Below are 26,909 nucleotides of genomic sequence, written 5' to 3'. Positions count from 1 at the left end.
AATCTAAATGTAGGCCGCATTCCCATTTACAAATAAATTGCTTTGCAATCCGAATCGATGGATTGGTTTGGCAACGGAGCGTGGTTCACACTACATTTGCCTTGATCGCATTTTCTTGCTGCAAAATAAAATGAAATAACCCACTTGTGGTGTTCTGGGATTCTTAAAGCCTGGACTTTCTCTCACTAAGTCCGCTGGCTTGACAGAGCAGAGAAAACAACAGGACTCAGAAGGCTGAGAATCCAAATTTCTTTAATGCCGGCAAGTCCTCCATGGAAATACAGTTTCCAAATACCGAGGCCACAAAACCAAAGAAAATGGCTGTTCATATAGGAATTCAAACAAAGAGGTCCCTAACAATGTATTCTATTGGCTGGTTCAAAGTGCAAACGTACAAAAACTTTCTTACAATCAGGATACAGAATTGTGAATATATTAAAATACATTTTGACTCATTTGGAATATCCCATCACTCTTATCACTTTTGTGTTATTTCCCTTATCCATAATTGTTTTGGCTTTCAAAGCAAGCTAGTTACCTTGATGCTTGCAAAGGTCAACTTGTTCTCTGAACATTTCACTGCAAATCCTGTTCAGCATTTTCTCTCTCGCACACACACAACCTTGACTCCGGAAAGCTCATTTCTATATCTATAGCACAACCATTTCTATAAATGTATAGTGGGGATTTTAATATTAAAAATCCATCCATCTCAGTGGTTCACCTTGACAAATGAATCGATTCAAAATGGACCCACTCCAGCCAGCCAAAGGGCAAATTTAAATCGATTCTGATCTGCATCTGATTCACACTTGCGCAGAATCGATTTATCCAAATAGACGTAGAAAAAATCCGCATCAGAAAGACGTGGAATAAATGGGTGTCGCGCATGGCCCCTCTCTTCAGTGATTCCATTCAAGTGCAAACCAGGGTCAGTCCAAACCAATTTACAATCCCATTTACAAGGTAGTGGGAATAAGTTCATAGTTTTCCTCAGTTCAGTGTTATTTCTACCCCAGTTCCTGATCAGAGATGATGTTAAGCTTTAGGGGATTTGTATGCATAGCAGGCAAGAGTACGCAACTTGGATTTGGAAAATTTGTTCATTTTTTAAAAAAAGATATGCATTGCTTGTCTATTTATTAAAAAAACATCCTTAGGGTGTCTTACAACAGCATCACAAAACATCTGAAGGATTAAATCACCGAACTGTATCACAAGCCCACACCTAAAAATACATAGTGATCCATAACAAATCAGTTCTGACGATGAGTTGTTTTAAAAGGATCCCTTGGGCTCGTGTCGTAAAATCAGTTTTTTTGCATTCACAGATTCATTTACCCAGTTTTAAAGCATTGTGCAAAAAGTACACCACATTATTTAAAGTCAAAATATATTATACACGGTTTGATTTTTGGTTAAGAAAAAAATCATCAGGCCATGTGGAGCTGTAGTCCAGAAGAGTTATAGTCCTCTGGAAAGCAACTTTTCCAAGCTCTAGGTTCAACCTGACCAGTCATATAAGGAAAGAACGGAGGCCTTGTAAAAGTGTGTGTATTATTTGATCATTAGCAATGATGGGCTCTTTCCTGACAGTAGCTTCACAGTCAAAATGTCACAGATAGTTTCAATGTGAGCCTCTCTCAGCTCAGTTCTGAATTGGCTCAGTGCTTAGAAATCGTCCTAGAGATTTCTAGAATTCTCTAGAAAATTATACTTGAAAAGTACACTTCCTCTCAGTTTAGTTCCAAACCTGCTCCAAATAGACATACATTGATCCTAGAGAGTTCTGACTTCGCATGCGCTCTTGGCACGCATGTGCAGATGTCATTGTATGCATGCACTAGAACCCATGCATACACCAAAGCACACCTTTTCCCTTTACTTGCTCCCTTTCTTTCCAACTAGATAGGCTGCTGGGGAAGGGAAAGATTATTCTTAAAAATGGATCGCTTGTCAAAGGCCTTTGGAATTAAGATTGTGGGCCCATGAGACAAAGCCAAAGGGACACATGTATTCTTTGAGTCCAAAGTTAACACCCTTTGCAATGACATCTCTGTCCCTGCCCTACTGAGTGCCACACATGATTCCCAAGAGAGGAGTTTTGGAGAAGAACGGTGGCTCAGCACACAGTATAACCAAGCATTACTGAGATGCCCAGCTGACGGCAAAATCCAGGGTGCCACGTTTGCGAATCATCACCCGAACCCTAAATGGCAACGCTGTTCTCGATCATAGGCGGGCTGATGTATTCATATGGAAGGGCGAGCGACTTGTTCCTCTCCTGAATTTCCTCAGAAATTTGGGCCAGGCGGCTCTGAAAGACTCCGATGAGGCGCTTTGGTTCGTCTTCAGAGAAATGTTTATCCGGAAAGTGTCCCAAAGGCCTCTGGAAGGGATTTGAGAGAAACCATTGACCAGAGATGTTTGGAAAAGTTGACAACACATTTTTGGTCATACAGGTTGAGTTAGGTTCCCTTATCTGAAACCCTTAGGACCAGAGCTGGGATATTTTTTGGATTTTGGAATACATTAGTAACGCAGTACGTAGCAGTACTGTATTTGCAAGACTGGATAGAGACAAGAGGATCTGTAAAATGGTTTGCAATCTTCAATCTCTCCCCAGCCTTGCGTCTTTTTGCCGCCAGCCACCATTCCTGCCTTTAAGATAGCATCTCCCCCCCACCCTCGCTCTAGCCTTGCAGTTTGTTTGTTCACTGCTTGTGTTGTGTATGAGATGTGACCTTAAACACTGCAAAATCTCATGCTTTTTTAGAGGAAAGGCTGAGCTGGTCTTTGGTCCATGAGGAAGGGCATTATGTTTCACCTCAAAATATCAAGATGGGCCCTCCGTCCCTAGAGTACAAACTCCTGGTGAGAAAAAAGCTTAAAACACCACAAAATCCCCATTATTGAGATGGATTTTAGAGGGCCTATGTGTTAAACTTGGGAGGAGCAGGCCTTGACAGGGAACACGGGACCTTGATAGATTGTGTAACTCAGGGCGCCTCTTTTGTTGCTGTTGTTGCTGTGCGCCTTCAAGTCATTTCCAATTCATGGCAACCATAAGGAGAACCTTTTGGCAAGAGTTGTTCAGAGGAGGCTGGCCATTGCATCTGAACTTTAGAAATAATGCAGCTTGATCGTACTTTCACTGCCACGGCTCCATCCTACAGAATCCTGGGGTTTGTAGTTTGGTGAGGCACCCAAAACTCTTTGGCAGAGAAGGAGAAAGACCTTGTAAAACCTCAGATCCCAGGGATTCCATAAGACGGAGCTACAGCACTTAAAGTGGTGTCAAACTGCATTATTTCTACAGTGTAGATGCACCATAAAGGTAATCGTCCCCCTGCATTCCTAATGCTTACCCGGTCTCCCACATCATTGCTTAGCAGCCACAAAGAACTCAGGGCGATGCAGGTGATGTTGACCTGAGGAAGGGTCTCCAGGATGCTCTCCAGGGTCGCAGTCCCCTTCCTGGTGGGTGGGGGTCTCCTCATGGTGGGTGGGATGTTGGGGATCCATGCCCCAAAGTCAAACTGGGGGCAAAAGGAACATCAGGTTAAGCTGGTCCCAAAATGCAAATGGTACTCATCATGAGATGTGGCGGGTCTTTAAGGCCCAATCCACCAAGAAGTTCTCCCATACAAGATTGCCTTGAAAAGCATGGGAGCTGCATAAGGAGTAAGTCAGGATTCAATTGGACAGATCAAGACTGGGACCTGTTTGGAGGAGACCCACTGAAATCAATGGCTTTGAAGATAAATTAAGCCTACTCTGTCCTACTAAAATCAATGGGAAATGAGTTGTAACTAATAAATTGCCTTCATCTCAGTGAGTCTATTTGGATGAACTGCTTGAGGCACCAAAATGACTCTCCTGTTGCAACATCACAGATTGCCCTTTCCTGAGCTGGTACCTTCCAGATGTGGTAAACTACAACTCCCACAATCCCCAGCCAATGGTTATGTGTCATCCAACACATCTGGAGGATGCTGGATTGAGCAATCTGAGTGATGCTTTTGATGAAGAGATGGATAAAGCATAGCTAGAGAGTGGGACTAAAATGGGCCTGAAGAAATTAATAGGATTCTGGGGGTTGTAGTTCAAAAAAAGTAACTTCCTCACACTATGGAAATCAGTATGTTATGTGTGAATTCTCACCTGCCCGCTGTTGACTGCAGCATGTTGAGCTGAACAGGTGAAAATCACTATTGTCAGGAATTTGGTGAGCTCTTCCATCGTCCCCAGAGATGAAGGAGCACCTGAGTTCTCCCTGCTTTGGAAAGCTTCCCTGAAGATCTCCTGAACCCAGGCTTGGAGCTCTGGATCACTCTGGATACGATCATCACTCCGGTAATAGAACTTCACCACGTCTCCAACAAAGCTGGAACACAAGATCCCACACGCTGGAAGATCTACCACACCATGAACCATATCTTGGAAAGTTAATTTTACAAAGGAACTAGTTACTTTACTTGTAAGTCTTGCCACTCAACTCTATTGGTATGCCATATGGCAGTTCAGAAAGATAATTCACTGACTTGCTCATAACTAACAAGTTACTGTTACTGTGGCCATAATGCCATTGGAGAATAATAGAAAAATGCTCTCTGGTTCCCCCAAGTGGCCAATTCAGATACTGCACATTGGAAATTATGATTGAATTGGAAAAGATGCGATTAAGCAATTGTTCTTGGCTGAAGCAAAAGGGAGCCACCCATGGGACCCTTCCTCTTCCTCCTCTCACAGTTCACCCAGTAGTAAACTCCCACGAATGAGTAATGGGAAGACAATGAGCTCCTGCTCAACCGCAAAGTTATGAATTAGAACCATGGCCATTTCAGGCAAAAAAGCAATTCTGTTCTAGCTCATTATTGCTAAAAGTAATTAGTTACAAAAAAAAACCCTCATTAGAAAAATTAGATACTTCCTCCTTCTGCTTTGAACTCCCTAGAGCAGGAGAAGACAACCCTGGATGGTCGAGGGGACACCTCACCCCATTCTCCATACTTGCTTTTGGGGGGCTTGTGTGGAGGGGTAACATTAAACATTAAAATTCAGGGGACGACTGTGTGTCTATTCAGATATTATTATTAATTGTTGTTGTTGTTGCTGATGTTGTTATTGCAAAGATGGGCTTTCAGGGGGGGATGCCATCCCACCTCTGCCCTAGATCTACACAGGGTATCTGGGTTTTTTGTGACACAGAATTTGAGAAAGTTGCAGTTTAAACTACAACTCCCAGGAAACCTGTGCTTTCCTGTCAGCTAATTGCTGGAACATGCAGCATGTTGTCCACATTGGCTGAAGTATTCTGGGAGATATAGGCCCTGTACAAACTACCCTTAAAGGCCGTGTTGGGGGCGGAGTCGGGGCGTAGCATCCATACGATGCACACCCCATCTCTTCCCCAGGGCAGTGTGATACTACATGCCACACCTCATGGCCTGTAGCATAATGGCACTTCTCTGGTGCTGCGTCCACACAACACAGCACCGAAGGAGCGCCATAAAGCTGTGGTGCTTCAGCTATTGAACCCTTTCCACGGCGCAAAAAGGAGATGCTTTTCCACACTCCGCGGCCTCGATTTAGTTGTAAAAAGGGTGGCTGGAGGCCACCCCTTAGGGGCTCTCTGCAAAAATCCACAGTTACTTTTCCCAAGCTCTGCTCCCTTCCTCTCTCTTTACCTCCAGACCCACCCCTCTTGCTCCCAGGACCTGCCTTCACCTCTCAATGGCGGCCCAGATCTTCATGCCGTCATCTCGGTAGTAATAGTTGGCAACAGTGGTGACTCCTCGGGCTTCTATGTCTTCCGGGAGGCAGAGGGAGGAGTAGGTCATGCTGGAAGCACCTTTTCCCACCAGGGGCACGATCCCTTCATAGCCGGCTGACGTGGCCTGCAAAAACGGAGAGGTGGGGTGCATGTGAATCCACAATGCTTACACAATGTGTGTATTTCAACTGGAGTGAGGCATTACACTTATGAAATTCCAGCACTGAGAAATGCTGTGATTTGGTTTAGGGGCAGAGGGCAGAGCTTTGGGAAGTTACTTTTTTGGGAGTACAGCTCTCAGAATCTCTCCAGGCAAATATAACCACAGGACACACTGACCTGAAGATTCTGGGAATTTTAGTGGCAAGGACCAAAGCTTGAAAAAGTTAGTTTTTTGCAGTACAGCTCTCACAATCCCATGACCAGCACAACAACTGACTACTATGATTCTGAGAAGGAACACAGCTTGGAAAAGTTACTTTTTTGCAGTACCCCCCCCCCCCCCCATATTCTCCCAGCCAGTATATCCAATGACCATACTGGTTGGAAGCATCTGAAAGTTATATAATTTGATCCCCGTATCCATGGGGGATACAATCCCACACTTACCATCGAAATACGAAAACATGGATAATAGCAAACTCTATTGAAATGAATGACTTCTAGCAGAAATTGACCACAGAGTTGTGCTGGAGGACCAAGTACAATCCCTGTATCTGCGAGGGATATAACCTTGGACTTATCATGAAAACGTGGAAATACGGATAAAAGTGAACCCTATTTAAATGAATGACTTCTAGAAGAAGTTGACCACAGCGTTGAGCTGGGGACCTAGCCTAGGGAATACAGTATGATCCCTGTATCTGCAAGGGATATGACCCTGGACTTACCGTGGAAATGTGAAACCATGGATAAGAGCAATTGAAATGAATTACTGTACTTCCAACAGAGGTTGCCCATAGAGTTGCGTGGGAAGAGCTAGAGAGTCTTACAGAGAACACCTCTTTAAGAATCTCTAGGTCCTCTAGTGCAACTCTATGGTCAATGTCCGCCACCAACATTCCATAGAATCCCATTGGAGGACCTAGAAAATGCCATATTTGTTCAGACATGAGTAAGTGAAAATGCAGGTACTGGTCCCGTGAATATGAAAGTTGTGATGTTGTCTAAAAAAGTTACTTACTGAAGGCGCTGGCTTGTCCAACCCAGCGCTACTGCAGGAATCTAGGGCTAAATTACCCTTGACAAGTGGTAAAGGAAGACTGCCTTGGAGAAAATAGCTGAACCTTACCTTGGATGCACTGTTTTTTTGGTCTAGGAATCCAGCTGGGAAGGAATGGAGTTCGAAAACACACTGGATAGACACAATGAATGGAAGGAGATGGTACCCAGTCTTACCTGATCCATCATGCCTCCTTCCCTGATGAGTCTGACTCTGGCCAAAGTGTTGATCTGGAGGGTGTATCGCAAATGAGGAATCAGCAGCTGTGGGATGGGAAGAAACATCATTAAATCCTCATATCTTGGAATACTGGAAGATCTTACTGGAATATTGGAATATCTTATTGGAATATTGGAAGATCTTCCTAATATTGGGTTGAAAGAGGCACTGGGAAATCATGCACCCAACCAACATTATAAATAACACTTCAGTTTATTTAGGTACAAAATAATCCTAGGGCCCTCTGGCTACAGTCTGACTACAAATCCCAGCACTCTTTCCCAGTGGCTATGCTTACTAGGGCTGCTGGGGGTTGTAATACAACAACATCCAGAAAGTAACAGGAATCCCAATCTGCTGTATGTTGTACTTTAATGTAATATTTTTCATGCCCTCCTCAGATGAACCTGTGCAATGTGGGAGTTATCTAAATACAGTAAATGAATAAAAGAAACATTACTGATAATGCAATTATTAGCTGAAAATCTTAATATAACTCTTCTCAGTCACTCAGGCCACCAGACCGTTGATCCCAGCACTTGAAAAGTTCCTCTCCAAATGACGATAACTTCAAGAATCCTGAGAACTCTCAGATTCTTCCAGGGGATTATGGCACCTATAGTACCCCAAAGACGTTTCTTCCAGTTCCCCTGTTTCCATACCTTAAAGAGTGGGTGACACATGGGCAGCTGCCTCAAGGTGGCCATAGAAAAGATCTCAGCCAGCAGGTGCGTCCGGAGGAGGTGCGAGAGGTTCTGGTGGATGTGGAAATCGGCATTTCGCACCCACATCTTTGCCAGGGTCCAGTCCCAAAAGGGGTCGCTGGGGAGGAAGATGGGGCTGTCCGGACTTGGGGTTTGGCTGAGCTGGTGGAATTGAACAGAATTGAAATTGATCAGAAAGAAAGAAAGAAAGAGAAAGAAAGAAAGAAAGAAAGAAAGGTTATTAGAAAGGGAACAGAGCTGAAACCAACCCATCCACCCACCAAATTCTGGAAAAATCAATTCCCCAGCCACCCCATAAGACAACTCCAGGTGGCCATGTGAACTGGGGATCCTGGGAGCTGTAATTCAAAATGTTAAACTTCTCAGATTCTGGTTGAAATGCCAACAAATGTCCACTGAACAAGGTATCCATCAATAGGGCTGTTCACTTATTTACCTGGATGGCGATGGGAATGAGGTCCTTGGCAGGTGTCTGGTACAGAAGGCAGAGAGGAGTGGTCATGTACTGCGGCTGGCCCTCAATCGTGTTGGTTGGGATGTCCTGCAGGATCTTATAATCCACAATGAAGATGTTCCCCTTCTTTGAGGGTCAGAAAGAAAATAATGAGAACTAGTAGGCTGTGATGTGAAAACCGATCAACCTCAAAAGTGTCGAGCTCCAACCCAAACCTTGGATAAGGGATTTTCTGTGGCTCCTGAGAGGTCACCATTTGAGGAACTGGACCACAGCTTGAGAATGGCTAGCTCATTTGAGGAACTTGCCCAACTTAAGGTTGGATCAGCCAACTGCCTCTGAGGCAAGGGCAGCTGTTTAGCTGGGGAAAGTGGCAGTAGGTCACTTATTTATCAGTGGGGGCACTAATCCACTCTGGGTTTTAATGTTAAGGAAGGTAAGCAATGTATTAAACTATGAAGTCGAAGGCTTTCATGGCCAGCATCCATAGTTTTTTGTGGGTTTTTCGGGCTATGTGGCCATGTTCTAGAAGAATTTCTTCCTGATGTTTCGACAGCATCTGTGGCTGTGGCAAGCATTCTCTGAAGATGCCAGCCACAGATGCTGGTAAAACGTCAGGAAGAAACTCTTCTAGAACATGGCCACATAGCCTGAAAAACCCACAAAAACCAATGTATTAAACTATCTGCCAAAGACATCCATGGCCATGAATAGCAGCTTTAAAGTTTGGACTAGAACCAGGAGCAGATCCATCTCTCCCCACAGTATCATTCCATGGAGATACAGCAAGAGCCCATCACCTGGGAAAGAGAAGGGACGAAACACAAGCTACCTGCACCTCCTCCTGGAGAGTAGTGGATTCCCCAAGGGACCTGGCTACCATTTCGTGGGTGATGGGGAAATTGGACGGGATCTCGGTGCATTTCTCAATCACCACTGGGTTGACGCCGTTCAGATACTGGTAGCCAAAGAAAGCATCTTCCTGCCAGTGGTCAGCAACATACTCTAGAGAGATAAGAAAGATTGTTTTTTTGTGTGCATGTGCTTTTCAAGGGCCCTTCCATTAGTGTTTCTCCATTGATCTGTCAAATCTGGGAGGTTTGGGGGAAGAGATGGGAAGCCAAACATCTTCTCCTGATTTATTCTTTTAGAGGAGAATACCAGCATTAGGCAAGCTCCTATACTGCCAAATTGGGCTGTATCTGCACTGCAGAAATTATCCAGATTGGAATCACTTTAATTACCATGGCTCAATATGAAGCCATGGCTACTGTAGTTTTCTGAGACATTTAGCCTTCTATGTCCAAGAGTTCTGGAACCAAGACAAACTAAAATTCCCAGAATTCCACAGCATTGAGCCATGGCAGTTAGTGTGTCAAACTGCATTATGTGGATGCAGCCTTAAATGTGATTGCTGGGATGTGCCTTCAAGTTGTTTCCAACTTCTGATAGCCCTAAGGCAATCCTTTCTCAGGGTTTTCTTGGCAAGTTTCTTCAGAGGGGGGTTGCCATTGCCATTCCCAGAGGCTGAGATAGTGTGACTTGGACAAGTGAATTTGATAACCAAGTAAAATAGAAGAAGACTTTATTACAGGTGGATTGACTCCATCAAGGAAGTCACAGCCCTGAATCTGCAGAACCTGTCTGATTAAAAACAATAATTGTAAGCCGCCCTGAGAGCCATTAGGGCTGAAGGGCGGGATATAAATACCTAAATAAATAAATACAATAAATAAATAAGGTTGTTGATGGCTGGGTGCTTTTGTAGGTCTGTCATTCACTGGTTGCCATAAGTTGAAGCCAACTTGATGGCAACGAACAGCAACATATCTGCCTTGAATGGTTTCTTTTTTAAAAAAAGTGGAATTGCAGAAGGAAAATATAACTGAAGGAACAGGAATCATCCATATTGAAACGATGGGCAGATATCTGAAGTTCCCCAGTTCATTTTCTCTTCCTGACATGGAAAGCCACATCTGTTGAATTTCTGCCTGCTGTACCATCTCTGTTTAAGATGGTAGCCTTGCCAAGAACTAAAAACAATGGTTATCCTAGCAACGTATTCTGATTTTTTGAAACAATTATTTCTGCTTTTTCTGCTACACATGCCTACCTGAAACTGGTGTCTTGTTGAACCAGAAAACCTTACGGATGTCTTCCAGCTTCTTCCAAGACTCGGAGCATGTCAAGAACCCTTTCCATTTCAGTTCCATTGTACTAAGGGCAGAAAGGGAAACAGTTAAAGGTAAAATAGGCATCATACAGCGAGTGTGTGGTATGTGTAAAAGGCCAATTCAGGCAGGAATGGAATATGCAGTACAGTCGGCCCTTCTTATACACTGATTTTTTATACACGGATTCAAGCATACACGGTTTGAAAATGTTCCAAAAAAGTATAAATTTACCTTGATTTTCCATTTTTTATAAGGGACACCATTTTGCTATGTCATTATATTTAATGGGACTTGAGCATACACGGATTTTGTTATACACGGGGGATCTTGGAACCAAACCCCAGCGTATAACAAGGGTCCACTGTAGTAAAAACTTGGCAACAGAACGGAGAGGCAGGGAATAGCTTCCAGAAATATGGCTTTGTCTGTGATGCTATTTGGTTGTAGCTTATCCCATTTATCATTCCAATGATGGCACAGATCCAGGGCGACCAGACATCCTCCTTTTCCAGAACTTGCCCTACATTTCAAGCTTCTGTCCAGGAGGATTTCCAAAATGTCCTCTATTTTGAGCATGACTAAGAAGTATGAATTGAGAATTATATGAGTATTTTTCTCTTTTCTCTTGGAACGTCTGACATTTTTCTTGCATGTCCTACATTTTGCCGCGCCTTGTCTTCCTTTGTGGTTAGGACATCTGGTCACCCTGCACAGATCAAGTCCCTTTTAAGTGAGCCAAGGGAAGAGACCTTTGAGAGAGCCAGAGTTTGAAAAATTACAAGGCTTTTTGGACTACAACTCCAGTAAGCATGCTGCCTGGGGTTTATTGGGCTTGTAATCCAAACAGACTCTTGTCTGAGCTTTTGCTCAGAGAACATTTTCCGCATGGGAAACATCATCTGCTGCGCAGTAAACATATAAACGCAAAGCTGTTTTCTGCGCAAACCCCCCTCCCACATGTGCAGTTTGTATAGAATAAATTCCCAACTACCATATTTTTTCCACACAGAAATATTCTTCTCTGTGCAAAAAAGCTGTTTCCTGCAAAGTTTTGGCTAATTCCCTCCCCACATATGAATTTTGCACAGAATGAGTGCCAAACTGCGAATAGTCTTTGAAAGACTGCAGTGTTTTTAAAGACACTCAGCCAGAAGAAATTTGCTAAAATTACCCCTTGCTTCCTTTGTGAATGAAATTAGCAAAGAATTACATTCCTAGCACAGTGGACTCCTGTCTTGGCAGGATGAATCCACAGAGCAACTGCTCTATCCAAAGGTGACTATTTCTTTCTGTTTCTTTTTCCATAGCCGAGTATCTTCCACAAGGTGGCTGTGATGGCCGAGTGGTTAAGGCGTTGGACTTGAAATCCAATAGGGTTTCCCTGCGCAGGTTCAAATCCTGCTCACAGCGCAAATCTAATCTTGTTTTGGCAGGGCGAAAGTTAGTATTGCAGTGTTGGAAGCAAAGTGCAACTACACTTGCAATAAGGACTGTGGGCCTGCAGGAGGCAGTAGCACTAGCCATTTGCTTTAGTGAATTGGCCTCTTCCTTGCTTATAGACCAGGACTGGGCAAGTTTGGGAAGGCTGGGGACCAAATCTGCACACACACCCCAGCACCACCCAGGGGTTGCAATGGGTCAGAACACAACAACAACAACAAAATAAGCAAAACCAGTAAGCCATTTCTGGATTTTATATTTGGTTTCTTGCGGAGGGCTCTGACCGCCTCCTCAGTTTTTCTAAACACACAACTGCAGACCCTGGCATCTTCTAGAAGTGACAAAACCCAATTCTTCTCCCCTGACTCAAATTTTCTGTGAGGGAGGAAATTCACCTACCATCCACAAAGACCTTGAGGATAATATAGACTGATATGATCATGATAACTTCACTTCTTCCCCTCCATCTCTCTCCTCTTCATCCCACCATCGGAAATAGCTGCCATAGCACCCCAAACCTCTCTTTCCCTCAGATATACACAGGTTGAGTCTCCCTTATCCATAATTCCAAAATCCGAAATATTCCAGAATCCAAAATTGTGCACATGGATGGCTGGTGTAGTGACACCTTTGCTTTCTGATGGGTCAGTGCACACACACTTTGTTTCATGCAGAAAATTATTTTAAAATGTATAAAATTATCTTCAAGCGATGAGTAAGATGCATGTGAAACATAAGTGCATTTCATGTTTAGACTAGGGTCCCATCTTGAGGATATCTCATTATATATTTGCAAATATTCCAGAATCCCACCTACCCCCAAAAAATAATTCCAAAACCCAAAACACTTGTAGTCCCAAGCTTTTTTGCTAAGGGAAACTCAGCCTGTAAGGAATGTCTTTTCTTTTTGCTTATAACAGCCTTTGCCATTTATTTCAGGCACTAGCTTTCCTGCACATTCAACAAGGTAGCTCTGTGGCAGAGTAGGAGTTCTGCAGTGCCAAAGGTTGCAGGTTCAGTCCCCAACATGGTCAGACATGGTCAAGAAAGAAATCTGTGGAGAGCTGGTACCTGTCTGTCCAGCAATGCCAGGATAGATCAAGGTTTGGCAAAGGACAGAGGTTAAATATTTTTAGCCCCTAAATGGTCTCTGGGGGTGTGGGGGCATTTTCACCAAATATTGGGTGAAAATCTCCACCAGGGCTGCATCCATACTGGAGACATAACCTGGTTTGGCACCACTTTAACTCTTTTCTGGCTCAAGGCTCTGGAATGCTGGAAGTTGGAGTTTGTTGTGGGGCCTTCCTTCCTTAAACTCCACTCCGCTCTGGGCCCACAATAAACTCCAGCTCCCAGAATTCCATAGCCTTGAGCCAGAAAAGAGTTAAAGTGGTGCCAAACCAGGTTATGTCTCCAGTATGGATGCAGCCCAGGTGTCAAATACGCTAAGTATGCCACTGATCCTGTCACCTATGAAAGCTCATGCTCTTGGGCCCCCAAGCTGTGCCTCTGATAAGAGCATAGCAGCACCGGCATCAGATCAGATGGAAGGCTTATCTAGTCCAACATTCAGTTCATACAGTGGCCAACCAGTTGCTTACAGGAAGTGCAACATATCTCTCCATCTGAATTCTTCAGCAACTGATACCAGAGCCTCGACCAATCCAGTTTAGGAGGGACAATCCTGATTAATCTTTGATCGCCCCATTTATTCAGCCACTTTTAAAATGTCCCACTTTTCTCTTTCCTCCTTCCATTTTCCTCCCTCATCTTGGCTTAATTAATTGCTGCAGACCGAGTGCAAAGTGCAAAACTCATTTGCAAACCATTTCAGGAAAGGGAAAGAGGGGTGGATTCTTGCACTTCCCAGTCAGCTTAGGCAAAGGCAAACTCCTGCAGCCTCTCCTAGGTCCTGTCTACAATGGCCAAGATACTTCAGGGCAGCCTGAACTGAAGTATCCTGGCCCCATTACCTTAGCCCTTCGTTCTGATGCCAGGAGGCTGTTTGCTTGCATGTCCTGCTGTGCCACCTGGGTGAGTTGCTCACATCTGAGGTGGCCAACTTTGACTACATGCCTGGACACCTTGTTCTGTCTTCAGAATGAGCAACCCTCACCACTGATGGCCATGCCAGGCAGCACAGTGGGATGTGTTTCAAATAGCCGCCTGGCATCAGAATGCAGGGAAGCTCTGGAACAAAAGATAATTTTTAAAAATTTGTTTCTGTTTCATCAATGTCCAGTCTCTTGACTGAGAGGAGCGGGGATGTTATATTTGGCCCATGCAGATAGGGCCCTAGCTTATGTGTTCTTTCTCATTAGGAACTTTTGCTATCCTGTCCATACGCTGAAGTTCCTTGGCCACAAGTGTCGTCATTTTGGGTTAGTTCACTGAGATACCTAAAGTTTTTTGCAATGTAATGGAGTGTTGTGTTTTGGCTGTTTTATAATGCAGTCCCCCAGAGGCCAGTTCACAGGGCTTGGTCTGCCCCCTTTCACCCTCCTTCTCCTAAACACTTTCCTCCCATTAAAAAAACTCACGTGATTTTAGAACGCAGCATGAACCCGCTGAGTTTGGTCAGGCAGAACTTAATGTTGGTGTCCATCTCCTCCAGGCTCTCCACAGCCAGGCACCGAGGCATCCCAGGAGCAAATTCACCCCACCTGTATTTGGTTTTTAAAAGAGAACAGACCCTTAGTAACTTTTACTCAAAGTTTGTTTTCAGCTTCCTTCTCGCTACATGGGGTTGATCGTAAGCAGCAGTGATGGATGAGTCCCCCTTATCCGAAATGCTTGGGACCAGACATGTTTTGGGTTTTGGAGTTTGGAATTTGCATATACATAATAAGATATCTCAGCAATGGGACCCAAGTCTAAACATGAAATCCACTTGCGTTTTGTATTGTTGTCATTGTGTGCCTTCAAGTCATTTCTGACTTATGGAGACCCCAAGGTGATCCTATCATGGGCTTTTCTTGGTAAGATTTGTTCAGAAGTGGTTGGACATTGCCTTTCTCTGAGACTGAGAGTATGTGATTTGTCCAAGACCATTCAGTGGGTTGTATGGCTGAGCTAGGAATCGAACCCTGGTCTCCAGAGTGATAGTCCAAGACTCAAACCACTATGCCAAGCTTCAGACTGTAAACACAAGTATACACCACTCATTTTTCCCTAAGCCTAAATAAATTAATGGGATGTGAGGGTCTGAGTTAGTTCGAGAGGAACCAGAGAGAGAGTGTGTGGCACTTTTTACATTAATCTCTTGCAAGCCACCCTGGACTCTCTACTAGGAAAAAGGTAGATAAAATAAATAAATATACACAGCGTTTTATAAAGGGTGTGGTTATTATAAAAACTCTTGAATCCTGGAATAGGGGAAGGGTTGGGTTATTTTTTATTAGCCTGCTTTAAACACTCTAATTTTTGCAAAGAAACCTTTTGGAGTTCAGAGCATTGCCATGAAGCAGGGACAGGTGGTTGCCTTCTGATCTTTCATTCGGAAAGCTGTTTTAAATACCAGAACACCATCCATGGAAACCAAGAAAAAAAATGCAAAGTGGAATGTGAAGCAAACATATTTCACTTGGCTGTGTTTGCAGAGTAATATTTAGTTAGGAAAAAACCCACTGATAATTTGCAAGGGTGCAAAAATAGTGAGACGGAAGGAGGCAGGAAGACAGAAGACTGTTGCATTGGAAAGAATGTTAGGAAAATGGGCAGAGAGCCCAAGGAGGGTGCGACTATTTGAGTCCAGAGTTCCCTTCCTCACCTATAAGAGTCCTGTCTGGTCTTCAGCTCCTCCACCCGATGTTGGAGAAGCAACGGGGTACCCACATCATCGCAAACCAATTTCCCTGGATGGGGAGAAACAATGGACAGGAATGGATTTTTTCCCAATTTTTGCAAGTTTGCATGGAAAATATTCAGAGATGCTGCTGTCAATTCAGGATTTGGGGCTGATACCAAACACCCTATCCAACAGAAGGGCTTTAGAGCCTCAGAGGTGGGAATTATGCAGGCCTCTAGATGTTTTTACACTGTAACTCCCAGAATGGTATTCCAGGGGTAGTCCAAGGGGTGCGGATGGCACTTCAGAGAGGGGTGTTATCCAATGCACTGGTGGAAAGGAGTGCCAAAATTCTGGGTCTGTCTTCTTTGCTGGCCAGATGGGAAAGCAAGTCCTGCTTTTCCAACCCAACCAATAGCCCCAACAGAAAAACCTGTTTTTTGGAGGGATGATCTGCACCGAGTGTCAAGCATACTTGGTATGCCACTGTGCTTTGTCATTGGCAATGCTGGCTAGGGTCTTGCTTGGAGATGCCATCCAAGAATATCAGGAGAGCTGCATGATTTCTACCCCTGGTTGGCATCCTTGCTTTAAAAGAGGGTGCCTCTGCATATTACATAGCCTCCTACATTTCTCAAATGAAAACTGAGAAACTTGTCCTGACGCATGGCAGTCAAGCAACACCAGAATGTGGTCAAGACAGTAAAAGTTATTTATGAGGAAGAAGAGACAAGCTAAGGGGGCTGCAGCCTGGGGCCACTGGGAAGGGCATGATCCTGCTCCCTCCTTACTTCTCCCCCCACTAAGTAAATTTAACACAAACTACTTTTATGCTTTGAACTCAGCTTGCAGCAACTGAAGTACGCTGAGGACAAAGGGGGAAAGTGGGAGAGAGAAACTAGGCCGTTTTAAATGCAGGTGAAAAAGTTGGAATACAGAGGATTACTTGGGATTTTTCAGGGGTACAAAGACAATGCAAACAAAACTTGGGAAAGTTGGGGTGTTTTGTTTTGTTTTTAGAACAACTTCCAGAATTCCCCCCCCCCCGCCAGTGAGTCATTGTCCATGTTGACTGAAGGTTTCTGGGAGTTGTAGTCCCAAAAATATTATCGCTTTATTGAAGTCTGTGTTTAAAAATGGTTTTTCTGCTCCACACCACCACAGACGGTTCTGCCCAGCATCTGTCTGGGAAGCTGGAGGTGATGGAGGGTTTGCTAGCCTCTCACCTGTGCCCTCCCTCAGCTCCAGGGTCCGATAGCCCTCGATCCACTGGTAGCAGGGAAAGTAGTAGGTCTCTCCTTGGGGTGTTGTTAGTTGGACAAAGTTGCAATACCAGCTGTCTTCCGGGAAAAAGAGGTAGGGGTCTTTGTGGAGACGGACCAGAAGGACTGGACCCAGGTCTTGCTCACTGTGCACCTCATACTCATCCACCTGCAAAGAAGAAAAGGTAAGACCCCATTGCTCTACCTCCATGTTGGTTGAAAGCAGCACCTGCTGAATTTTGGCCTGTCAGACAACGGTTAAAGGACAGAGACCCAAATGAAAATGAGTGAACTGGGAAATGTGGTGTAACAATAGGATGTTGTGAAGGGGAGCTATAGGTGAGAAAGGATACAAAACTGTGACGTGTCTCTGACAGAAGGCAGATAGGGACCGGATGACATAGAAATAGGGGGAAGATGGCAGAGAAATAGGGGAAAGGACTGCAGAAAGATAGGGGAAAGGATTGCTAGGATTGCGGAGAGGGGAAAGATGGCAGAGAGATAAGGGACAGGATTTCAGAAAGACAGGAAAAAGATGGCTTGGAGATAGGAGAAAGGATTGCCAAGATTGCAGAGAGATAGGGGAAAGATGGCAGAGAGATAGAGGAAAGATGGAATAGAGACGGGGAAAGGATTGCCTCTCTTTCCCCTTCCTAAAATCATAAAGTTGAAAGGGATCCCAAGGGCCATCTGTTCCAAACCCCTGCCAGTGATAGATTCCAAAGCTAAATCGTACTGGCCAGGAATCAAACTCAGGCCTCCTCCACTGCAGGTGAGAATTCCTCCCCTGAACCACCAATGCTTCCCGGATTGCAGGACGTGACAATAAGCAGGCCAATATATATGCTGGACCACTCTGCAAGAGAGGTGTGGGTTCATGGCAGAGACCTGTCCCTTGGGTACTGCAGTTGTTTGTACCATTCCCTTTGAAACCCACGGTTCTCACCGCTCCTGGGATGAAGTCTTTCCCCATGTTGTTCAAGCGCTGCTTGGGACTCTCCCCGCTGGAGCCCACCAGGGTGATGGAGATTGCATCAAAGGTCCCTGAACCCCAAAATGTCCCGGTGGCCACTCGGACTCTGTAAGGCCCTGCTGGGATTTCTCCATGTTTGGATCCAGCCAGGTAACTTTTCCGGGATTCTCCCTCTCGGTTCTTTGGAGGCTGAGTGTGAGATAAGGAAAAGATACTAAGGGAGATACAAGAGTCTCATATAAACGGAGGTTTTCACAAGAGGCCGCAAAACAGCAAAAACTAAAATAAAATAAATCCCCAAACATCAATCCTCCAGGGGTTCATTGTGGGGTTCGCCTATTAGAGCAGCTGATCCAGAGTTTAACACTGTGGGGGAGAGACAAACAGACAAGTTGAACTGGTTTAGGCTTCAGTTCCATCATGGGATGATAAATCAGATCCGCATGCCTAAAGTCAAGACTCCAAAGGTTATCTCCCTGCATGGGTTCATAAACATGAGCCTCAGGCAGCTGGGAGATTCTGTTGCATAATCTCCACCTGCAAGAAACAGGACCTCTGAAGAGCTCAGCACATCCAGCGAACCCTTGAGAAAGACACACATGTGGTGCTGCAGAAATAGTTGATGGGGCGTCTGGGGACCAATTTGCTGCCTTCAGTCGAAGGGGTCACAAGCGGGGGCAGCCAGTGGCTACCTTGCCATTGGGGGGGTCATGCCACACGCCAGTGTAGGTGTTCCAGGTTTTAGTCTGAACTTTAATGAGCTTTGTTGTTGTTGTTGTTGTGTGCTTTCAAGTCGTTTCTGACTTTTGGCAACCCTGTTGTGGTGTTTTATTGGCAAAATTTGTTCTGAGGAGGTTTGCCATTGCCTTCCCCTGAAGCTGATAGGATGTGACTTGCCCAAAGTTGCCCAGTGGGTTTCATGGCCAAGCAAGAAATTTGAACCCTGGTCTCCAGAGCTGTAGACCAACAGTCAAACCACTACGTCATGCTGGCTCCCAAGGGGCAAAATTCATCACACTGGAAAGCTCCATGAAAGAAAACTGAGCACCCTGAATAGCTCTCTAAAAGTTTGAACTAAAATCCAAGGTGGCTTCAGGGTGGGAGTTAACCAGCCACAAGGGCTGCCAAAAAGCCACACATTCCCAAACCTCCAAAAGGAAGTAGCTGAAGTCCTTTTTTAAAAAAAGAATGATCTATTTTAATGGTATCCAGTGTGGGCTGAGCTCTGCAAAGGTGACTTGCTGTTCTTGCGGGCTTTCAGAAGAGGCAAGTCACCTTCTGAGCAGAAAACAGGGGTAGCCTGAATGAGTCGGGGGCCACAAAAATAGACTTGGGGGCCACATTCATAGCAACATTTCCTTCATCCTGTCACACAGAGAGATATGGGCTGCATCCACACTGAAGAAATAACCTGGTTTGCCACTGCTGTAACTGCCCTGGCTCAAGGCTATGGAATTCAGGGAGTTGGAGTTTGTTGTGGGCCCAGAGCAGAGAGGTGCTCCATTCTGGGCCCCACAACAGGGACGTAGCCAGGATTTTAGGAAGGGGGGGGTCCAGACTAAGTGCCACCATTATAATGGAGCTTGGGTACGGCAGCGCAGGAGCACACACCATTCATTTTTCTAATGGAAGGGGGGATCCAGACCCCAAGGACCCCCCCCCCCTTGGCTACATCCCTGCCCACAACAAACTCCAACTCCCAGCATTCCATAGCCTTGAGCCAGGGCAGGTACAGTGGTGCCAAACCAGGTTATTTCCCCAGTGTGGATGCAGCCATAGATAGGGAGCAGAGCCTAGTTCATCAAACTCCACTGAGAAACCATCTCCATTCATCTCTTTCTCTCCTTGATCTACTTCTATTCCAGCCAGTCCCTGCAGGAATTCTGAAACTTTAAGAACTGGTGCCTGACTTTCTCTGTTTTCCTCTTCCTTCCTTCTCTTTCCTCTACTGCCATGTCTTTCCGATTGCAAACCTAAGGGAAGGGGCAATCTTTTTTTTTAACACTGCTCTTCGGTGGCCCTTTCAGCTGAAGAATCCACTATAAGTGCTCCTAATCAAGAAATTCTCCCACTTGCAAATGTCAGGAGGAAAACCCCCCAAATGCTTACCTGCAGCTCTTCCTGCAGAGGAACAGACGTCCCCAGAGATGTACCTTGGGATCTCGTGAAACTGGTCTTGGAGCATTTGTGGGTCAGAGCAGGATTGACTTGGTTTGAATACCGACTACCAAAGAAAGCTCCCTTTTTCCAACACTCCGCACTGTATGCTGTTTTAAAAAATGGAGGAAAAACATCTCTTTTAAAAACTCTCCTTGCGTTTTGGTGAATATTTCCTGGTTCAGGAAAACACTGGCCTTATTGATGAAAGCCTAGAAGGGAACCAAGATGCCAGGGAAGATAGAGCAGCTATGAATGAAACATGTTTGTCAGCTTGGTAGGCTAGAATTAAAGGGGGGAGAAGTCCGCAGGCAAAGGTCATTTTAGACCTGGACTTTCCCCCAGATTTGCAGAGAATGTATGGACTTTCAGGTTTTTCAGGGGATGCCTTTAGCTGAGCTCAAGGTGAGATTCTTAACAATCCCTTTGAGGAAACAAAATGTGGTTTTGGTTGCAATCAGGTTGAGCATCTTGTATCTTTCTTAGGATTGCCATATAAACACAGAAATTGTAGAGTTGGAAGGAACCCCAAGGGTCACCTATTCCAACCCCCCCCCCCCCCCGTCAGCAAAGGAAGCCACGGCCAAAGCATCCCTGCAAGGTAGACTGTGCCAAGTATCATAAAACGTCCAACCAAACTGAAGTGCAATCCATCCGATGTGATTCAACACCTGAGCAGTTCTTACCATCAGGAAGTTCTCCCTAACAGTTAGGCAGAATCTCCTTTCTTTCCATTCTGTTTCATCATATAGCCCAAGGAGAGAATCTCTCATCGCAGAGGCTCTTGTATTCCTCAGAAAAAGGGGGGAAAACCTCATGGGATGCAGGGGTGCTGTTATTGGAAGATATTCCACATTGTATCACCTGGACAATAGCAGGAAATTGCAGACTTTATAGCAGCTTTAAATGTTCTTAGTCATTCACTACAAAGAGCTAGCTATTTATACAGCTGCTGTACTGACAAGGTTAATACAATTCTAAAGTGCTTCAAAAGTAGATTGCATTTCATCTTATCTTATTTTAGTATGAATTATCTTTATGACACTATACGTACCATATTGGAACAGCATTGTGTCAAACTATTCAGTACAACGACTGCCTATTAAATCTGTACTTTGTCAATTAAAATCTCTTTTTTTATCTTTACTTGGAAATAAGCAGACACAGCCTCCATCCACTTGCGGTTGGGCGACTTTTACCATCCGTTTTGTGGTTTGTTTGGTTTTTTATTTTAAAATGTGGATCTTTTGCACAAGGATTTTTTTTAAGTGAGGGGAAAACTTCTGCCGGGGTTTTTCCAAAATTTCTTTTTGAAACATCAGGTAAAACACAAAAGGATGAGCGGCTTCAAATCTCTTCTATCCAAATCCCAGTCCTGACTCAGGCAGTACGCTTATTCTTGAATAAGGAAAATATCACAATGTTGAGCTACACAATGTCTTTTTAATCCATTTAATCCAGTATTATCATATTTCTGTCCAATAATTCTGCACATACTGACCTTCTACCTATCGATGATAGATAGATAGATAGATAGATAGATAGATAGATAGATAGATAGATGGTTTTCTAAAAGGATCCTAAGTTACCAAGACCAAAATCTAGACAGGAAAACTGTCCTATGAAATTGGGCGAGTGTTGGGAGAGTCATAGCAACATGGGTTCAAATGTCTTGGATAGAAATAATCCACCGTTTTGTTTCGAACGCAGTCGGCTTTGCCACCACAACTCTCACAATAACATCCAGCATCCATACACTCTCTCACAAACACACAGACCTATTTTATCTCAGGCGGTTTTATGAGCAAAGATTAAACCGCCAAGCCTGAGATGAAGGCCTATCTCTTGCAGCTTCCTGTTTTTCAAGGAACGCTGCCAAATGAACTCTAGAAAACCCCTGAAAACTGGACATGGGAACAAGGGCCTTCCTCTTGCCGTCCTTGTCAGCAACCGCAATTCAGTTTGCTTTTTAAAATGTTAAACCTTTGAACCAAAGGGCGGACGTATTTTCACCAAAGAGATTATTTGCATCATAGCATAGAGAAAAGGCAGTTAAAGCAGTGTCAAACTGCATTCATTCTGCAGTGCAGATGCAGACTTAGTGGGAGTGGGGTTTTTCAGTCATCCATCTGGTAGTTTTTTCTTAAATCTATCATTTCAGAGAGGCATAAAATGTTGCAGCTGGTGATCAGAATTGCCAGAAAATAGTCTAGGAAAACAGAAAAGTCCTTTGGAGATGATAGATAGATAGATAGATAGATAGATAGATAGATAGATAGATAGACAGACAGATAGAATCATAGAGTTGGAAGAGACCACAGGGGCCATCCAGTCCAACCCCCTGCCATGCAGGAAATCTAAATCAAATCATCCCCGACAGATGGCCATCCAGCCTCTGCTTAAAGACCTCCATGGAAGGAGACTCCACTACACTCCGAGGGAGTGTGTTCCACTGTTGAACAGCCCTTACTGTCAGGAAGTTCTTCCTAAGATAGATAGATAGATAGATAGATAGATAGATAGATAGATAGATAAAGAGAGAGACACACAAACACATACACAAGTTGCAATATTTGTTGCTGTAGTTTTCAATATATATACAGTTGCAGTATATATACAGTTGGCCTTCCATTTTCGTGGGGGATCTGTTCTAGACTCCCCACGAAAATGGAGACTCGCGCATATTCAAGCCCCATAGGTTTGAATGGGCCATGTGCCTGTGTGCACGCGTGGGGCACTCCCCATTAAAAATAGCAGAGGTCGCCCCTCTGCGGATTTTAAAGGTCACAGATCCGAGATCTGCAACCATCCCATTCCCAACACATTTGCCCCATTTGCAGGAGCCTTTTTCCCCATACGGTTATGGAACATCACCTGTTTTCAAGGTCCTTTTGAGGCAGAAAACTTGGCAGGACCCATCCAAGATCTTCCAGCGCTCCTGTAACCCCCAAAAGGCCTTCAGCCTCATCTTCACGGGCCTTTAAAAAAGAAACAGCAAAGAATTTGGAGGAGAAACTAGGCAGAACTGAAGGAAATAAGAATGCACATTGGCCAAATTGGCTGCACATTGGCGGCATTTATTTTTATTTTTAAAAAATGTACAGCTTGAGTCTCCCTCACCCAAAATGCACGGGACCAGAAATCTTTTGGATTCTGGAGATTTTGGGTTTTGGAATATTTGCATATACATAATGAGTTATCTTGGAGATGGGACCCAAATCTAAACATGAACCCATTTATGTTGCATATATACAGTTGTCCCTCCATATTCGCTAGGGTTAGGGGCACAAGACCCCCATGAATATGGAAAAACCACAAATAACAAAAACACTGTTTTTACCTGAGAGGACACCTCTCTAGGAATCTCTAGGTCCTCCAATGCAACTCTTTGGGCAATGTCCAACATACACTGACCATAGAATGGCACTGGAGTAGCTACAAATGGCCTTTCAGTGCAACTTTTAAAGTTGACCACAGAGTTGCACTGGAGGACCTAGACAGTCCTATAGAAAACATATTAATGAAATCCGTGAATAATCAAATCCGCAAATATGGAGGGATGATTGTATATGTTTCAGTTATGTTTCATTCCTTATAGGAGTTTATCAGACAAGGGGAATTGGAAGTATAATCCAATGGCAATCTGAACGCAATCATGGGGTTTAACGTTATTGCGTGATAACCCACTAGGTGCAAATTCAGGCAATGGGAAGTCAGTCCGAATGCAATCATGTGGTTTCAGGTTATTGCGTGATAGACTGCCACATGCAAATTCGGGCAATGGCATGCTATGTTCGGGCAATGGGAAGCCAGTTTGAACTCAATGCGCATTCATGTAATTGCGCTAAACTAGCGACTTTAAGTGAATGCATTCTGGCCCCACTTTCTTTTCATTCGAATTTAAGAGAAATTCCTCCTGTTTGATAAATTCCAAAGATATTTGATGTTCTTGTGTGCCTTTGAGTCATTTTCAACTTATGGCGACCCTAAGCCAAACCTAACATGGAGTTTTCTTGACAAGATTTACCAAGGCAATTTTAAGGACAATATTTTCAATCCTTTTGTGCCTGAAACAAAGTTTGTGTACAGTGAACCATCAGAAGGCAAAAGTGCCACTATCTCAGCCACCGATGTGGACGATTTTGAAATATTTCAGATTTCAGAATTCTGGATAAGAGAGACTCAGTCTGTAGCAGAGCTCTGATGCCCCAACAAACTATAACTCCTAGAATCCCCTAGCATTGAGCCATGGCAGCTCAAATGGTATCAACGTGGATCATTTCTGCTGTGTGGATGCAGCCAAAGATGGGTGGGAGAAAGGGGAGCCCATCTTGAGCACCATGCCAGGCCAAGGTGAGGGGAAAGGCAACTCCACCGGCCCCGATCCAGTGGAGGAAACTGGTGCATCTCACTTCAAGGTGCCGGCTGCTGAGGGACTCCCTCATTACACTAGAGAAGGTGGAGACCCTTGGCCAGAGTAGGGCAATATTGTTCACATTGGCTACTCAGCGCTTGCCACTCTCTCCGCTCTTCAACACCCTTCCCTTGACCTACAACTGCCTCGGTGTTCCAGACTTCCTCCTTTCCCAAGAATGCTGGCTTCAGCCTGTCTCACTCCCCCTTTTCCTGTTTTGGAGTAAACCAGTTCATGATTTAAAAACAGGGGGAAATCCCCATTTGTTCTCCAAGATGAGCTCCACTGTGTTGCCTGCCTTGCAAAACCTGTGGCCTTCCAGATGTTGCTGGATGCCAGGAGGCCTAGCCAGCATAGCAGCAGAAAACAGCTTTGTTGTTATGTGCCTTCAAGTTGTTTCCAACTTAAGGTGATCCTATTGTGGAGTTTTCTTGGCAAGTTTCTTCAGAGAGGGTTTGCCACGGCCATCCTCTGAGGCTGAGAGAGTGTGACTTGCCCAAGGGCACCAAGGGGGTTTCCATGCCGAGCTGGGATTCGAACCCTGGTCTCCAAACTTATAGGACTTTTTCACATGGTGAAAATTGGAAGTGTATCCCAGGATCAATCCGGAGCTAATCATGGGGTTCAATGTTCAAACCACTGGCTCCCATAGAAAGTAGCTAGGGATTGATTTTCTCCCCCAATTTTAGTCTTCCGCAGTCAGATTGGTCTCCTTGAAACAGATACTTTTCAGCCACCTTCAGTCCCTGTACTGGGAGGAAGGTGGGGTATTAATAATAATAATAATAATAATACTTTTGTTTCTCACTACCTTAGTTTCCATACCTGGTCCTTCCAAGCACCATTAATAGTTAAAAGTGTTCCCTAGCTCTTTAGGGAATGGAGACAGTAGTCATGAAATCAGAAGAAGACTAAGAATGGGAAGAAGAGTCATGAAAGAACTAGACAAGACTCTAAAGTTCAAAGATATACAGTCAGCCCTCTGTATCCATGGATTTTTTTATCCCCAGATTCAGGCATCCATGGCTTCAACATGTTTTTAAACTATATACGTTTCAAAAAGCAAACCTCGATTTTGTCATTTAACAACAACAACAAGCACTTTGGGGTTTGAAAATCTTGATTTAAGGCCGCATCCACACTGCAGAAATAAACTGGTTTGACACCGCTTGAACTGCCATGGCTCAATGCTATGGAATTCTGGGAATTTGGTTGGGGCACCAAAGCTTTGCATTGATCGTGTAGCAGCAGCATCTAACAAATCTCAGAAAACATACCATAGGCTATAACCAGCAACTCCCAAAGATGTTTTGGATGGACTTCAACTCCCAAAATTCCTGGCTATTGGCCAAGGTGGCTGGGGCTTCTTGGAGTCGGAGTCCAAAACACCTGGAGGATTACTGCGCTACACAATCCATGTGTTATTACTGTCTGTTCAGGCCACAGCTAGGAGTCACAAGCTCCTCCAGATAGGGCTGAGTTGCAGCTCCCATCATTCCCCACGTTGGATACCCTACTGTCTAGGTCTGTGGGAGTTGCAGTCCATCCACACAGGGAGGTTCTCGCGATTCTCACCCCATAAAACCTGATGCCTGGCTTTTCCGAGAAAGTTGCTTTGCTGGACTCCAGCTCCCAGTATCCACACCCTCAGCTTGCCTGGCTCCTAAACATACAGACAAGCCTTTCTCCTGGATCCCTCCTTGGGGAGCCTTTTTCACCTCCTGCTTCTGTTTGGCAGCGCTTGGACACCTCCCTGCCTTTGGGGCTGCAACTCCCAGTATCCCCCAACAGAGAGAGAGAGCGCGCTCCCCCTCTAACCTTTCTATTGAAATGCCCTCCTCCTTCCTTCTCCCTGGCTCTGGTGCCTGGGCTTCTCAGGACTTTAGGGTCCTTGTGGCACAAAGCGTCGCTTGGGGTGAGGTGAGTGGGGTGGGATGGGGATGATGGGAGTGGCAGCCCCTAATAACCTCGCAGCCCTGGAGGGGGGGTCCAGGCTCTGGATTGTTGCCGGGGAGAGCCCTCCCTGGCGCTCCGAGGCCCCAGAAAGCGCTTACCTGTCTCCCTCTCTACCTGGGGACTCACCTGGCTGGCTGGCTCTCTCCCCGGGAGCCAGGGATCGCACTCGCTGCTGCTGCTGCTGCTGCTGCTGTCCGCCTGGCCTGCCTTCCTCCTTGGCTGTCTGCTGCCTTCCCCGCCCCGGGCCCTCCTTCCTCTTCCAGCTGCTCCCCGGGGAGTGGCACTCTCTCAGCCCATTCCCCGCCTCCTCTCCGCTCCAAAGCCTTCTTCTCTCGCCTTTCGCCTTTGGC

At 44.9% G+C, this 26,909-nt stretch overlaps 1 protein-coding gene and 1 non-coding gene across 2 annotated transcripts; one reads left to right on the top strand and one right to left on the bottom strand.

Moving 5' to 3' along the window:
- Nucleotides 1-263: 263 nt before the first annotated feature.
- LOC149304291 (polyunsaturated fatty acid lipoxygenase ALOX15B-like) lies at nucleotides 264-26,765 on the bottom strand. The gene is made up of 16 exons (XM_089479778.1): nucleotides 26,686-26,765; nucleotides 23,064-23,167; nucleotides 20,142-20,299; nucleotides 18,006-18,221; nucleotides 17,024-17,228; nucleotides 15,780-15,864; nucleotides 14,551-14,673; nucleotides 10,510-10,613; nucleotides 9,229-9,401; nucleotides 8,379-8,522; nucleotides 7,880-8,083; nucleotides 7,175-7,261; nucleotides 5,731-5,900; nucleotides 4,165-4,387; nucleotides 3,369-3,539; nucleotides 264-2,389 (listed from the first exon to the last, which is right to left on the bottom strand). Exons 2-16 carry the CDS (start codon nucleotides 23,155-23,157, stop codon nucleotides 2,210-2,212), a joined length of 2,337 nt encoding a protein of 778 aa, XP_089335904.1. The 5' UTR covers nucleotides 23,158-23,167; nucleotides 26,686-26,765; the 3' UTR covers nucleotides 264-2,209.
- Nucleotides 11,899-11,980, top strand: TRNAS-UGA (transfer RNA serine (anticodon UGA)). Its single transcript has one exon. It is a non-coding gene; the product is annotated as a tRNA-Ser (tRNA).
- Nucleotides 26,766-26,909: the final 144 nt, after the last annotated feature.

This window comes from Sceloporus occidentalis, unplaced genomic scaffold (assembly GCF_023333645.1).
Source record: "Sceloporus occidentalis isolate IW3139 unplaced genomic scaffold, rSceOcc1.0.p SCAF_14, whole genome shotgun sequence".
NCBI classification, from domain to species: Eukaryota; Metazoa; Chordata; class Lepidosauria; order Squamata; family Phrynosomatidae; genus Sceloporus; species Sceloporus occidentalis.
Note: the sequence above shows the minus strand (reverse complement) of the source record. Positions and strands in the feature narration are given on the sequence as shown.

What these genes read in the sequence shown, in the direction of transcription:
- LOC149304291 (XM_089479778.1), bottom strand. Translation starts at nt 23,157, where the DNA reads ATGAGGCTGAAGGCCTTTTGGGGGTTACAGGAGCGCTGGAAGATCTTG. An exon ending in CTCTGCAGGAAGAGCTGCAG is followed by an intron (nt 18,222 to 20,141) that starts GTAAGCATTTGG and finishes TCTCACACTCAG; the next exon opens with CCTCCAAAGAACCGAGAGGG. An exon ending in ACCAGACAGGACTCTTATAG is followed by an intron (nt 14,674 to 15,779) that starts GTGAGGAAGGGA and finishes AACCAAATACAG; the next exon opens with GTGGGGTGAATTTGCTCCTG.